This window comes from Micropterus dolomieu, linkage group LG18 (assembly GCF_021292245.1).
Source record: "Micropterus dolomieu isolate WLL.071019.BEF.003 ecotype Adirondacks linkage group LG18, ASM2129224v1, whole genome shotgun sequence".
Classification (NCBI taxonomy): domain Eukaryota; kingdom Metazoa; phylum Chordata; class Actinopteri; order Centrarchiformes; family Centrarchidae; genus Micropterus; species Micropterus dolomieu.
Window position 1 is genome coordinate 5998361 of NC_060167.1, and position 15736 is coordinate 6014096.

Genomic DNA, 15736 nt, shown 5'->3' on the forward strand with positions numbered 1-15736 from the left:
CCGACCCTTTAAACGCCCATAGTTGCCTATAAATGGTCAGTGAAACGCCCCTCATTAATATTAATACGTACTGACTGCCTGAAGAAAAGGAGGCAAATTCTGACAGAAAAGCTACAAAAAAAAATTTTACTCAGCGTGACACTGACGTTCCTTTTAGTATAGCTGAAGCATGTTGTTTGGTGGGTAAAAAACGCACTTCCATGCAATGTTTGCACACCGGAGGAAAAGGGGCACACCGGGGCTCCACACCCTTAATAACCAATCTGCAGGGAGGGGTACTAATTTAGATTCCCACCGTTTCAAAAGATAGTAAATCAAATACATTCTGCTTGTGTTTAAACATTTATTTAGGCTACACAAACAGTCCACTCACTTAACCAGGCTGCCAATGAGTTAAAAGAAATATGACTTGTTTTACATGACACACACTGAAAGATTTCTTTAATCAAATAGTGTTATATTTTACATAACGCGTTTTTACAAGCAGCGCATCACATTCACACTCTGGCGCACAGCGTTTGGTTCGATAGAGCAATGAACGAACGAACGAACGAACGAACGAACATGTGATAACATTAGATGAAACTATGCACTCATATTTGCTCAACTGACGCATTGAAAACAGCATCAATTTAAATGTAATTTGTCCTCCTGTTCACCTCATTTATGAGAATAAATTGCACTGCATGCAAGTATTAATTAATGAGATTCCTGATTAAACTGTAAAACATATTTGAGACATTCTTTTGCAGTAACAGATATCGTTGTGCGTGTTTATGATCCTGAATCTGGTTCTTTTTGTGTGCAGCAAATGATCTTAAATTGTGTTTTTTTTGCCCGCTTTAAAATTCTGACTAGACTGAGCCCAGGTCTGTTTTGTCTACAGTACTGTCCATCAATCAAAGTAGTAGTTCTGCACAAAAACAGCGTGGATGCCTCTGTACACGGGAGAGAAGTTGTAGATGAGAGCGCTCTCTTCCTCCACAGGACTAGAGAAATGGTGTTGGTTCTTCATGGCTGAAAAAGAGAAAGAAAGGAAGGAGAAAAAAGGGGGAAAGTAAAGAAAAGAGAGACAAAGCAGAGTATAGTTATAAGCTTCACCCATACAGACCTGCAGCTGCTCTTTCCTTTATAACATACACATTTACACTGTTCAAGTATTGAATGAGCAATATGCATTTGTTTCTCTTTGTCTTTGTCACTTGTGAGGACCTCCGTCAACTAGATTTGTTTGATTTGCACATATGTCATTTAATTTAGTTGCATTTGCAGAATTTCAGCTTCATCCACATCACCTTTTTGGTAGCCAGTCACAAGAAAACAGCTATTGGCATAATGCATTTCTTTGATTCATTTTTAGACATGAGTGATAATTGAATGGAAATTCAAACATTTATATTTTCAGCAGAAATCTGCAAACTCCATCTACTGATGAAGATCATGCAACAACATGGAAAGCTCCAGAATAGCTATTAAATGGATTGTTTTTATGCTAATCAAAATACAGTATGTAACAAATTGGGAGTGACTGAAATTTGTAAGATAAGAAAACAAAATCAGTTTAGGAAGAAATCTTTCCAATGTTAGATTTGTCTTGAATTAGGTAATAATCCAGAAAAAAATGAATACTTATAATTACAAATAATTTGTATTTATCATCAGGATGTATGATTTCAGTGAAAACAGTGACCTAGCCTTTTTGATGTATTCTGCTAGGAAACAAGCAGAAAAGAGAAATGACAAATAAATAGTGCTAGTAATCTGACAGATGCAATAAAGCATACAGAGGTACCGCATTTTACCTTCAGAGACAAAGAAGCTGGCAGTGTAGAAGCAGGCTCTTATGGCAGAAGTGGAGTGAACCATGCCTGGCTTATCTATCCACTCAAAGGGGCTTTTCTCTGGATGCCACTGCACAGCATAAAATGGGTAGCGGTAGGCTGAGGAAAACCAGAAACATTGTAAGCAGATTTTAAAAAATGAAAAATGAAAACTCACTCATGTACTGAAAAAAAATATCATTCTATACGACACTCAAAATGGACCATCATGATCATTGTGCTCCATTTCATAAACTATTCTATACCCAATGTCTTCTGCATCTGAATAATCAGCATAACTCTCATTATTATGATCAAAAACATTAGTTCAGCTAGTAGGTGATGTTGCCATCTGGTGGGCAGTTGTGAAATCTGAAAATGCCAAATTCACTGTAGATTGAAATTTGGATGTTTTTAATTGTGTGGTGAACAACTGAATGAAATGGCACTCAAACTGTCAATTCAGTGAGGATTGATACCTTCCATGGTGGAGATGAATTCTTTCTTCCCATCATTGTTGGTGGACAGGATCTTGTAAAACCTCTTCAGCTTGGCATTCCGGCTGTAGTTCTGTTGGTTCAAAGAAAGAGATTTTATTTTAAAATAGTTGTTGTAGCCCTAAAATGACATTGCTCCTTCTGCATGGAACAAAACTAAATAACTAAATAAATGCTAAAACATTGGTCATACTAGCTAAATACAGATGTCTATTTATTTACAGTAAATGCTAAGATTTAGGGTATTGAGATAAGATTTCTTTAATAAAAAAAAAAAAATTAAAAACTGGTTGCAGTTGAGTGCCTCACACAATGACATTCAACTAATTTGTGAGACACATCACCTAATTTAGCCACACTCACAATCTTACTTTTCATTCATCCCATTAGCAGTTAGAAGTCGCAATCTCTTAACAGCTCAAGGCATGGATGTGGTTCAAACCATCATCTTTGGTTTACAAGAACAACACCTTACCACTTAGCCACCGCACTTGACACGCAGTAGTTGAGTGTTTACAGGTGTAGCTTGTCATACTTGTGACAGCACTACTTGACTTTTGGTGATTATTAGCCTGGGTGCATTTCCTTTTCTAAAACCATACAGATCTGGAATTAAGGTAGGTTCTCTACACCAAATAGATCTATTTTACTGTAAATAAATGTTTCAGTTTAGAATATTTAAGATAATATTAATAATTGAGAGCAATGCCTGATATACAGTTGGGGACCCTTTGGGAAATGACTTGGATTTTCAGTTAATGTAGATTACACCTTCTATCATTTCTGCTGAGATGAAAGGCTTTGGACTTTTAAACCAAACATCATGAGTTTAATCCACTACTAAAAAATAGTGGTATAGAACAAACCTGAAAAAAAAAAACAAAAGCAGCAGACTATAGCCATGACATTATTTTGAAGAAGGGGACCAGAAATACCTGCAGAGACAGACTCCAGCTGTGGAAGTTGGAAGTGATGTTTTCCTCAGCCAGGGACTGCAGCAGATCCTTGGGGAAACTCCGAAACAGACGGCTGGACTGGGCCGCTGGAGGACAGGCACAGGTTTATGGCAGGAGGTTCACATGACACAGTAAAGGGGAAGTTGCATTTAATTTTACAGTTAATAAGAAAAAAGTTATCCCATAGTGACCATTGAGCACTACTGTTGGTATCAGTCCTTTGACAGTACTATCATAAGGGCCAACTTCATATGATTTCTTAAAATATTCCTTGAACTTAATAAATATATTATGCATAATATAATGTGTTATTTCTTTCTGCAACTGCTGCAGACTTAAAAGCTTAGCTCAACTCAAAATGACTCTTTCATAATAGACCGGTGTGCCACTTTGATACATGTCCTCTCTCATTTGCATGGGTGTGAATTCCTCGGAGCAGCCCATTGACTCAAAAGGGATCACAACAGTAAAGTCAGTAGAAATATTTGCTCTTGTAGAGGTTTTCAGAAACAAATACAGGTATTTATAAAGACAATTCCTTATCAAATGTTAAACAAATTATATTAGGTTAATTAAATTATTGGAATGCTCAACTTTGTGTAAAACTCTACTTGACATAAAAATAATTAACTAACTCAAAGCTAACATACTGAAAAGTAATTTAGTCAAATATATCCTAGTTGTGGTCAAAATCAGTCCTTGCTTCAGGTACTGTGAGAAGAACTACAAAAAAGTGTTAAGGCTTATAAGATATATTTGATGTAGGAAGGGATATTTCCTATACTGAATATTTATTATGTTTTAAGGGTATTAAAAACAAATACAAGATATGCAACTAAAACAAAGTTAATGATTAACTTAAAAGAAGAAAAAACACACAATTTAGAAGACTTTTGTGTAATTGGACACCATGAATGAAGGGGTGCGAATCATAAAGGAATCACAGTTTGACAAAAGTCTTAATTAGTACATTTCCTTTACCCTCAAGCAATGTTATTAAGTATTTAATAGCTTAACATTTTTTAACTCATTTTGATGGTGAAGTGATTTGTAATAGAGTCAGTGTGGTTTCTGTTCTTGCCACTCTCAGTAAGTGACGCCACCGCCACACATGGACCTGTATGTGTAGCTGGCAGAAGTACTTCCGTGTGACGGTGACATCACGTACCGATCCTTGGGCTGGTGTCTGCGACTTTGTTGCAGGGGAATGAAGACACGCGCGATCAAGTTTACTTTCTATTGTGATAGTTATTGTAACACCTCTTGTGAGAAGGATCAGGGTCCAGCATGGACAGCTCTTCGTTTAGTGAGGAAGAAACTTTGATATGTAGTGACAGAAACTTGTTTCCATGGAGAGATATCTCTCTGTCTCTGTCTCTCTGCTTTAGGCCTATTGCCATGAATGTATAGGTAGCATGAATTCACATATAAACAATAAAAAAAGATATAATTAATAAACAATAAAATTACATTATTAAAAGTAAGAAAGACCAATAAAAACAACAACCTCAAAACACAAAATATGTTGCATTGAAAATATGTCTTGCTTTTTGACAAGCAGTAGGAACAAAAAATAATAATGATAATAATGTGATCATTTTACACTAACTTAATACAAACAACAATGGTTGTTCTCAGTTTGTTTCATGAAGAAATATATTTTGCTGCAATGATATGGCTGCAAGTGAAGGAGTTTCTGTGTGTCTGATTTATTCCTCTCTCACGCATGCATACGCACACTTTGGAATGAATGAATGAATATATATATATATAAAATCTCAACATTTTCCAAGTAGTTTGCCCATGACTGATCAGTTTAAAACACAGCTTCTGAGGACAGTGGGGTGTAAGTGATGTTGATATTTATTGCTCGCCCCCTTATTTATTTATTTATTTATTTATTTAAGAGAGATGTTGCTGTGAGGAAAATAGGCATGACAACTAGAAAGAAGTAACTCTTCATGGTCAGAGGAGAGCGTGGAGAAGGACGCAGGAAAGGAAGTGGATACAAGAAGATTGGTGAATAAGAAAAGAAAGAAGGATAGTGTTTCAAGTGATGGTGAGTTCCAGGCGGGCTGGTTGGTGGGAAAATGTAGTCAGAGGAGAGTCTGGAGAGTGACGCAGGAAAGGAAGTGGATACAAGAGGATTGGTGAATAAGAAAAGAAAGAAGGATAGTGTTTCAAGTGATGGAAGCCAAGCAAGAAAGAACTGATGAGAGGTATCAAGTTGGTATGATAGCAGTGACAAGAACGGACGGGATCTTCAAGGATTCACACAAGGTTGGAAAGTTTGTTGGAGATAAACTCGGAGATGTTTGGTCGATCAAATTAACAAGGAGTGGGATGATTATCATTGCCTATGTGTCAAGGTGGCAGAGAGATCTAGCTTTGAGGATTATAGCAGTTTGAAATGCTTCCAACTTGGGTCAGAAATCAAAAAGAAAGGAGTAATAAGTCACGTACAGCTGATGTGGGAGGTGTGGGAAGAACAACTGTTTAAGAGAGGAGCGTGAAGAGGAGCAGGAACAAATAAAGTGCATTCACTGTGCGGGAAATCACCAAACAAACAAAACAAACAAAAGTGAGTAAAATCAGAGCAGAAGTGGGTTTATCATATGCCGAAGCTATCAAGAGAATGGAGAGGAAGGAAGAGCGAGCAGCAGTACAAAATGAACAGGAGCTGAAAAAGAAGGGAGATGAGCGGAATATGATATGCATGAAGCGATTTCTGGCATTTCTTGCTATGGTGGTTAATTGTGCTGTGGAAATTAACAGCAAAACAGAGAGGGTCAATATGGTGTTGGATGCGGCAAGGAGATTCTTGGACATTGCAGATATAGGAGAAGAAATAGTCACCACGCTGAGGGAAGGATTTACACTATGTCAGAACATTGAGTCTGAGTCATAGAACGGACAATGTATTGAATGGGAGTAAGTCCTTCAGTAGATGGCGGTAATGCAACAATTTGGATGCCAACAGCAGTAACTCTTCATAGTAATTTTCTATTAGGATTTAAGTAAAGAAGTATCTTCTCTTTATTGTTGTCAAGGGAAAAATATTATTTGTGTCCCAGATTAGAACTACATATTGCAATTAGGATTTCAGATAAACATGAGCTAATTTGATTTCATTTCTAGGTTAACACTGCATAGCTATGAGATCCTAAAATAGATCTCAGCATAAATCGTACTATTTGAGTAACTAAGAACAATTGTGTGGGTGTACAAGGCCATTAAGGCTAAGTTAAAATGTAACAAAATACAAAGGCACCTTTATCTTAGTGCTAACTTGTTGACAGAAAAAAAGAAAAAGACTGTAAGCTGAGACATCTAAGAGAGAGGTAAGTAGAACTGAGAACAGGAGAAAAGAAGAGCTCGTGTTCATGATGTGAGATTGCTGAATACCTGGTGTGAGAGTGAGAGGTAAAGCCACAGCCTTGGTATCAGTGAGGGTGAGCAGGTTTTTGTTAGCTGTCAGGACAGACAGCTGCTGAAAGCCCTGGCAAGTTCCCCAGATAGGGAAGTAGTCCCCAGCATCGTTGGCCTGCAGAGGATAAGAAAGTGGGAATGAGAAGAATTATAATGAGGATGGTGCAATGCCATTTATTTTAACCTTAAATGATGATATGTGATTACAGTTTTATCCTTTATGTTCAACAACAACCCAAGTGCATTCAATTGCACACACTGATGTTAAGTACAGCTGAGGCTAATATGGGCTTCAACACTCTGAGTAAGATAAATATTCCAATGTTAAAAGTCTGTTTACTACCAAGTTCCCTCTTTTTCTTCCTGTTCTTCCACTGCTTCTCAGCAAGGATTACTGTCCAATGAAACAGAAAAGGCTGTGGTGGCCATGTTGTACTAAAAGACAGTATATTTGGAAAATACTCACTTGATTTGTGGATTTTGTCCGTATCATTTACATTGGAATTGCATTTGGAAGGTATCTATTGACTGCCAGTATGGATAGGAGGAACAATTAGAGCGACCAAAAACTCTTTCAATTTAAATGTGGTTATAAGAGATAATCTTATTGTCATTGCACAGAATGAAATGAGGTATGTGAGTGTTGTTTCAGTTAAGAAAAAAACGTGAACCTGCCCTTCAATGACAGGAAAATTAAACCAAGGTAATCAGGTTTTAACATTAAAATAACTCATCACTTCGTCTTGGCAGTCAGTTGTACATGTCAAATGTCTTACCTTCAGAGCCAAGTCGTAAAAGATCTTGGCAGCTCGACTGAACTGCGATGTCTGAATATCTACATCTCCTCCCGGCAGCAACAACCTGAGGAGACACTTCCACTTTAGACTTTTAGGCTTCGTGCTGCTAGGAAATCTTGCATCCAGTTAACAATGGTTTAACTTTTTTTTTTTTTTATTTTTTACAGCTTTCACATGACTTATGATGAGTGCAACAAGCTTACATTTTACAGAACATGTTACAGTTATAATCAAGTAACAGAGAGTACATGCATAGGTCAAAGACAGAGACCACAGACAGAGTCCCTATTTGTGTATTGCATAGAACTTTCAGTTGACTTATAAGGTTTCTTGCCAAACTGGAGGGACACTACTGATGTGCAACAGCAGCAATGAACCAAATTCTGCACAACTTGTCTCAACAGAAAATGTCACCCACAGCCTAATTACCAATGTATCAGTCAGCTAATTTCCATTGTCTTCTTATAACACCAACTACCATTTAGTGTATTATAAGCTAAAAATATCATCAGTAGTAGCCATAAATCTCCTGTTAATATACATAATTGCTGACTTAACCTGTTGACCTTTTAGCTAGAAAACTATGGCACAACCTGTCATTTGGAGCCACTGACCAGATTTTGAATTGATAATTGTACTATACCAACTATAGACCAATAAATTACTCAACTCACAGACACAAACTGTTGCAATGTTTTATTTTATTTTTTATTGCCACTTCTTATCAAGCTTAGTCTTTTAATTTTGTGGAAACATGGCCAATGCATTGAAAACATTTAGTGCAATGAAAAGCAAGAGACAGGCACAAACTTGTTTAGTGTAATTATTAGCCTAGTGGCAGCAAAATACAGTCAGTGTGGCATATATAGAGCTGAAGAAAGGAGACAACAAGAGAACCATGTTCAACTCACCCATTTATTGAGTAGAATATCTTAGCATATTCTTCTTCTGTGCGATTGATTCTAGTAAACAAAGATGGCACAAAATCACATAGACATAGTTAAACCCATTAACTATCCAAGACATCAAAAAACATTATTTATCACTCATTTTTTGTCATTGAAAACATGAGGAAGAGGTCAAACAAAAAGAAAGTGTAAAAGGCTGTCGTTTTGTAACTCCTACTGATATAGTGACGTCGCTCTTATATGCACAGGCTCCGCCCACATGAAACCACATTTGGCACCATGACTGATACTGCTGTTCTTCAGACAGGGATCCCAATTTCACACAATTGTAGTTTCAGGAAAAAAAGCTCTTTCTTAATTTTCTAGCAGGACTTCTATAAAAGAAGTCCCACTGAATTTGTGAAAAATTAACTGAACAGTTTCAAGAACAATTATATTGGTTGTCTGAGAGCATTGACTAAAGTAAAGTCAGTGATTAAATACACTTTTTATTTATTTTTTGTTTATTAAGCAAACACTGTATGCGATCTCTGTATAGCAGTTGTTAAGTGAAATGTAGATGTGATATAACAGTATATGCAAAGTACTACCTGTACATCTCAGAGGGGAAAGGTGAATGATGTGCACCAATTGATTTGCAGCCCTCAACCACGCGAACAGAGCAATTTTCCACACTACTGTAGCTGTAGGAGGTAGAGCAGGTTGTCTCCTGATCACAGAGTTGATTGTTCAACCCCCTGCTCCTCCTGTTCGCATGTCAAAGTTTCCCTGAGAAAGACACTGAACCGTAAACCCTAGTCAGACCAGCAACTTGCATGGTCGATGCCATTAGTGTGAGGATGGGTGAATTAGAGGCAAATTGTAAAGCACATTAGATAAAAATGTTATATAAATGCAACCTACCACTTTGCCATTTTCAGCAGAAGGAAAATGGACATCATATTTCGGCTTTACACTCTGCTGTGCAAGTCATATTTTTACAATAGTAAGTACCTTCTCAACATTACTTCAACCACAGGAATCTCATAGTATACATATCATATTGCATGCTATCAGACAGCGTAACAACTTACAATTATCTGCAAAAGTTGTGACTTTTCCCACTTTTATAAATAATTTTAAAAAACAAATGAAAGAAACCCTTCTTCCCGACTCCACTACCTTGTACATTCTTTTAAATCCTGATCCTCAGGGTGCAGTTAGTTAAGCTAATAGTGCACACTCTCTGTGTATAAGGCTGAGTCCTTACTGCAGCAGCCTGGGTTCAAATCCAGCCTGAAGATCTTTGCTGCTTGTCACCCTCTATCTCTTCTTCTTCTTCTTCATACGGATTTACGGCAGTTTATACGGTTCTAGGCGTATTACTGCCCTCCTCAGGAACTCACTATAATGAAAATGTTATTGCTTCAAATTTTTATATATAGCCCTGTATCGTGTAAGAACTGTTATACAATCAATAAGTGGTAGTACTCATTTTGCCCCAATATAGATTTAACCGAGTATGGCCGAACTCCCAAATCTGATAACCTCTTGAATAAAATGCTCCTTTCTATATTATATTTGTTACATTTCAGTAAAACATGTTCCACTGTTTCAGAATTCCCACACTCACAAAGCCCTTTAGGATGCTTTCCAATAACATGTAAGGACTGATTCAACCCACAATGCCCAAGTCTTAACCAACAGATTTGACCAGAATCTCTTCTGGACCCATAACAATGCCTGACTTTTTTAACCTGAGATTGCAAATAGTAGTATAATGTCTCCCCTTGGTCTCATTGTCCCACAATCTTTTCCATTCCCTTTCAATACTAGTTAATTTTTTCTTTTAGTTCCACTCTTCCCAATGATATATTTATATCTGTCTAACTTCTTTAGGCTTGATTTTGCTAAACAGTCTGCTACTTCATTTCCCTTCAAGTCCAGCATGCCCAGGGACCCAGTAGAACATCACATTGCTACCACTCTCTGAAATTCAAAATAATACTACCAGAATTTCATTTATGATATCAGGACCGGCTTTTGCTTTATTACCTTTCAAGGCCATCAGGACAGCTGCAGAGTCAGAGCAGATTAAGGCTTCACTTATTTTCACGTCATCAATTCACCACAGAGCTTAAAGAAGCTCTGTTGTAAACACCCTCTATCTCACTCGCTCATTGTGATCCTCATCTGACTCCCAGCAGTATCCGTCATGGTGTTCGATATAGGTGGAGCCCAGTAAAAAGTGTGATGACTTATAATCCAACAGTCATTTACTGAAAACAAGATTGCTGAGTGCACATAAACCAAATAAAGTTGTGAGCTATAAAACCAAAACAACAACACTCAGTGGAGTGGACTTTCAATTCCATAGTCATTTTATCCACTGTTAGTTTGTTTTTGTTTTTTTTTTACAAATGCTAATCACATTTCTCTATGCACCATCACTTTTTCAAAACTCTTTACACACTCACCACAGCAGAGGTCACTGTGTACTAACTATGAACGCTTTCACCCAACATGCATTCAATGACCACATCTTTCAAATTGCGTGAACTGTTTTCTCATTCAGCTGATAACAGATTATGCCTGGCTGGCTCTGACACCTCACAGGAATGAGAGGTCACACCTAACTGCTTTACCTGATGGGTACCACCCTTGATCCGGCTCCTTCCAGGTATTTGACATAGGAGGCAGCTATGTAAGAGGAACCACGAGCAAACTGGTCTCCAGGAAGGTTTTCCTGTGCCAATATGCCTTGGAAGGACAGAAGACAGATATAACACACATATACACAAATATTTCATAGACATATGCATTGAAAAGTTGATGCTTAGCTAGCTTAGATGTGTAGCTGATAAATTCTGTCCACACAGAAAAGATTAAGTAGCAACAAAGAGCAGGGGAAGGGTTGACAAGAAAAACAGAGATCAAATCCCCTACAGGTATTGACTTGTTCATGTGTGTCACCTTTTTCCAGAAAGGTCTCGGGAACATTGCATCATAATTTATTTTAACTCTAAATATAGTTTAAATCCACACAATGTCCCATGTATGCCATATTCCTTAATAACTCGACAATATCCAGATGACTGTCATATAACAAAGCAACACCATCAGGTGTTTTCATCCTCTGCCTTTTATTTTACCCTTAGGCACCAAAACAAAGGGATGTCTCTGTTGCCAAACAATTTAATGAAATGCACATTGCATGGCAGATGGGAAATATTAAACACCATGAGCCTATGTCTGTATAAAGTATACATTTTCAAATTTCTACTACTATACTATAAACTTAATATACTATAAACTACTATTACTATAAAACTACAATGCTTTATATTATGTGCTGTTTAATCAAGACTGAGAATACACAATACACAAATTCAAAAGTAGTTTCAATAACTAGAAATCACCCAGACAGCAGTACACAACCCTTGAAACGATGTTAATTACAGAGATAGTTTATCTGCTTCAAAACAGAGTAATAGAGATTTGGGTGCATTTTTGAAACCCTCCTGCCAAACAAACAGGCAAAACCCCAAACAAGATGACACACGAAATCCTTGGTATGACAGTGTAAATTCAAAGTTAATGCACTTCCTCTTTTAAGCATAACCACAGATCATGAGTCATGGCCTCAACACCAGGTTTGCTCAAGACAGCATGGTTTCGTCCAGTCATTGCCTACTTATCTGACTCTAATCAGTAAAACCCGTTGAACCTCCAGTTCCTTAAAGCATTTTCAGAGACAGAAACCCGTGACCCTGGTATCAGTGACAACTGAGGTGTTAAAGGTATTAAGTAGCTATTGCGTGATACAATACAGCAAACATTTGCACGCATCACCCTAATTGTTACGAAGCAAACAGAATGTAAAGACAAAATGATAATTAACGCTGGTTTTGGTCAAACTGAGTGGATTTCAGTAAAGTGTAGGCCTAGGCTATCTGCAGAGAATTACTTCCATAAGTGTCTAGATAACAATGTAATATTATAAAATATGCAGTGCCTACTGAATTAGGCATAGGCTTTATTAACCTAAACACAAACGCCGCATAAAGCAGACTATCTCTAAATACACACCTTCCTCGAACATTCTCGATGACAATTACATAATCCGACGTGTACTTTCAGACTATGCACGCAAATGGACAGAGACTCTAGCCGTTCATGCGGCTAAATCTTACCAATGACGGGTCGGTAATTGAGCTGCTGGCTTCTCCCCGCCGCGCACAGAAACGGACCGCAACAGAGACAGGCGGTCAGCACCGCCAACACCGCTGCAGCCGGCCGACACATCCAAAACACCGCGCAGGATTTTAAACGCAATACCGCTGGAAACGAAGGATGTAGGCTTGGTTTGCAGGTTGGGAAAGAACAATTAAAATATCGGCGCTTTTTTGTCTATAAAAATAACAAAGGGCAGATAAAATAAACGGAGATTTAATTATCCGAACGAATATGCTGTTTGATCAAAAGGTGATTATCCTCTCTTGCTGTCCTCTGATCTCTCTTTACCTCAGTCCAGGCTACTGAACAGGAGCATCAAGTGTGGAACTCCCCTCCGTAGACCCACGTCAGCAAGACACCTCCTCCTTTTTGTTCTTTTTCTATAGAAATAGATCAGCCAGATCAGACTCCTTTCCTATCTACTCCTCCATCTTCAGAGGTGCAGCTCAGGAGATCCCAGCGCCATATAAATACCACCACCAATAAAAATAAAACAGTAAGTACAGCTAAATAAGAATTAGTTGAGCTAGAAGTGACCTGTCCTCCCTACACAGAGCAACATCAACTAGAGATGCCTCAGAGAGCTAATAAGGTTGTCGATGTTGAGGTAAAAGGCTACTCTGACAAACTGATTGTTCGTAGCCTACCTCTTGTGTGAAAGGTCATGCTTCAAAAAGCCATCCAGTTACAAAATATTAAATTACAGATTTTGAGAAAGAATCACACCTCTCTCGTTTGGTGACATTCTATTATGCCTTATCACAGTGCTGAGAGCAGAAACAATCGTAAGCTTTTAGGTTGTTTTGCAATGCTGTTCTATTCGGGAAACGTTGTAGCTAGTGAAAAAAAAAAATCATTACTCTGTATGTTTTTGCCCACATTGCATCTATACTGTAGTTTTGTAAACTTATGTGCTGATCTGCACATTGTGTAAGCAGGTCCATTCACTGTAATACCATGCTGTATTGTCTGAAATGTTAGTTTCTTATCATGTTCCTGAGCAAAATGTATCCAAAGAAACCAGAGAGAACATACTGTGTGCATGTTTGTGACAGAAAGACAATGTACTGCAGTGTGTGTGTGTGTGTGCGTGTGTGTGTGCGTGCGTGCGTGCGTGCGTGTGTGTTCAGCTCTACAGCATGCACCACCAAAGTTCTCTTCTAGTTTTAATTTGTTCTTTGTGTAACATATCTGGTCATCAGGCAGCTATGAGGCAGAGAGTGATAAGAAGGGTGAATGTTTGTGTGTAAGAGAGAGAAAGAGAGAGCAAATGAGAATGTGTGTGCACAAAATAATCTGTAACCCTGAGGACTGCAGTAAGGAGAATGTGTGTGCATGTGTGTGTTCATTTGATGAGGTCTGCATTTTGTAGTGCAAGTAGCCCATGGATCAGTGACTTTAGTTACAATATGTTGCAGAGGGACACATTGCAACTGCACTATAGAACCACAAGAGGTCACAATGCTCCACCAAACAGCCCTCTCAGTTTCTTACAGTGTGCACATGTGTGTGCGCGCGCGCGTTGCATAATAAAAGTTACCTTATTATCCAGGGATCATAACTATACAAGAAAGTATCCCAGTCAATAAAGCTTGATAATTTGCCTATTCATTAAAAGTTGTTACTAGATTGTCATTTGACTCCCACATAAAAGAAACTTCAACAAAGTTCAAGGACTGCCTTTTTTTTATACCCATGTAACATTGCAAAAATCAGGTACATCCTGTCTCAAAATGATGCAGAAAAACTAGTCCATGCATTTGTTACTTCTACTCCCTTAAGACTTTCCAGATGATCCAGAATGCCGCTGCATGTGTACTGACTTGAACTAGAAAAACTTATAATCTTTCTCCCATATTAGCTTCTCTGCACATGCTCCCTGTATAATCCAGAATAGAATTTAACCACACTTCCTCATACCTTAATGACAAAATAGGGCGATTGACAATTGTTCCAAAACAACATAAATGACCATTGGAAAGTACAATGACATATATTACCGTTCCCCAAAACGACATGTACGAGCGTTGGAAAGTCCCAGTCCAGCAACAGGGATACCAGAATTTAAGTACGTTACATAAGTCACGTGTGGATGTGAGTGTGAGTGGTTGTTTGTCTATATGTGGCCCTGTGATGGACTGGCGACCTGTCCAGGGTGTACCCCGCTATTCACCCGATGTCAGCTGGGATTGGCTCCAGCCCCCCGTGACCCTGTACGCAGGATAAGCAGTTGACGATGGATGGATGGATGGATGGATGGATGATATATTCGATTAGTTTTGGTTTGGTTTCACACTGCAATTATGCGAGCGCACTAAAGAACTTCACATGACATACTTGCGTCATGTTGTGATCATCTATGTAGGCTGTCCCAGAAGAAAAATCTTTTGCTCAGAATAGTCTTTTCTTTAAGTCTTGAGAAAACACTAAGATCTCAATAGTATTTCTTTTTGAGATCACTCCAATCTGAATTGTTGCTCCTAAAACCCCTTAGGAGAAAAGGATGAGATGAAGAAAGATTGACGTTTTGAGACTTGGGTAAGACAAATGGATACTGAATTGAGATTACAATAGGATAAATGAAAGTAACAGATGAGATCTCATCGTTGTCTCTCTTTGATTTCATCAATGTTGTGCTTATTGCTCCTAAAAAGCAGTTGGGAGCTCTGGAGAGATGTTTGTGAGCTTGATTGTATCACATTGCTGTCTATGCTTGGAGAAATGTGCTGGAGGCTTGCCCTGAGCTGGATGTGAACCCTGCTCCTGCTCCTGCTGTTCAAAGGCCAACAACACTGTCGCTGCACCATCCAGCTAAAATTAACATTGAAGGACTGATTGTCTTTAAATAGAGTACAATTTTCCTTTACTTAAAAGAGGAGAAATACCATATCCACAATTAAAGTCCTTAAAATTCTACTCAAGTAAAAGGTATAAAAGTATTCCATAGTGAATGTACTTAAGTAAAAGTGCTCTTTCTGTATGACAGATACATGTTGTATCTCAGTTCTTGCGTGCATTTGGTCCTTAATGAATTAATCTCTAAACATTATGTCAAAGTATTGCGTGTTCCAGTTATACTGGTTGTGAACAAATTGGAAAACATGACATTCGAAA

The 15736-nt window shown here is 38.1% G+C and overlaps 1 protein-coding gene and 1 non-coding gene across 2 annotated transcripts; one reads left to right on the top strand and one right to left on the bottom strand.

The window, feature by feature from the left end:
- Positions 1–475: 475 nt before the first annotated feature.
- Positions 476–12901, bottom strand: zgc:171566. Its single transcript, XM_046075483.1, has 9 exons — positions 12580–12901; positions 11032–11146; positions 8411–8461; positions 7479–7563; positions 6679–6817; positions 3253–3359; positions 2300–2390; positions 1803–1940; positions 476–1017 (listed from the first exon to the last, which is right to left on the bottom strand). Exons 1-9 carry the CDS (start codon positions 12689–12691, stop codon positions 896–898), a joined length of 960 nt encoding a protein of 319 aa, XP_045931439.1. The 5' UTR covers positions 12692–12901; the 3' UTR covers positions 476–895.
- Positions 8744–8799, top strand: LOC123957052. Its single transcript, XR_006821710.1, has one exon. It is a non-coding gene; the product is annotated as a U7 small nuclear RNA (small nuclear RNA).
- Positions 12902–15736: the final 2835 nt, after the last annotated feature.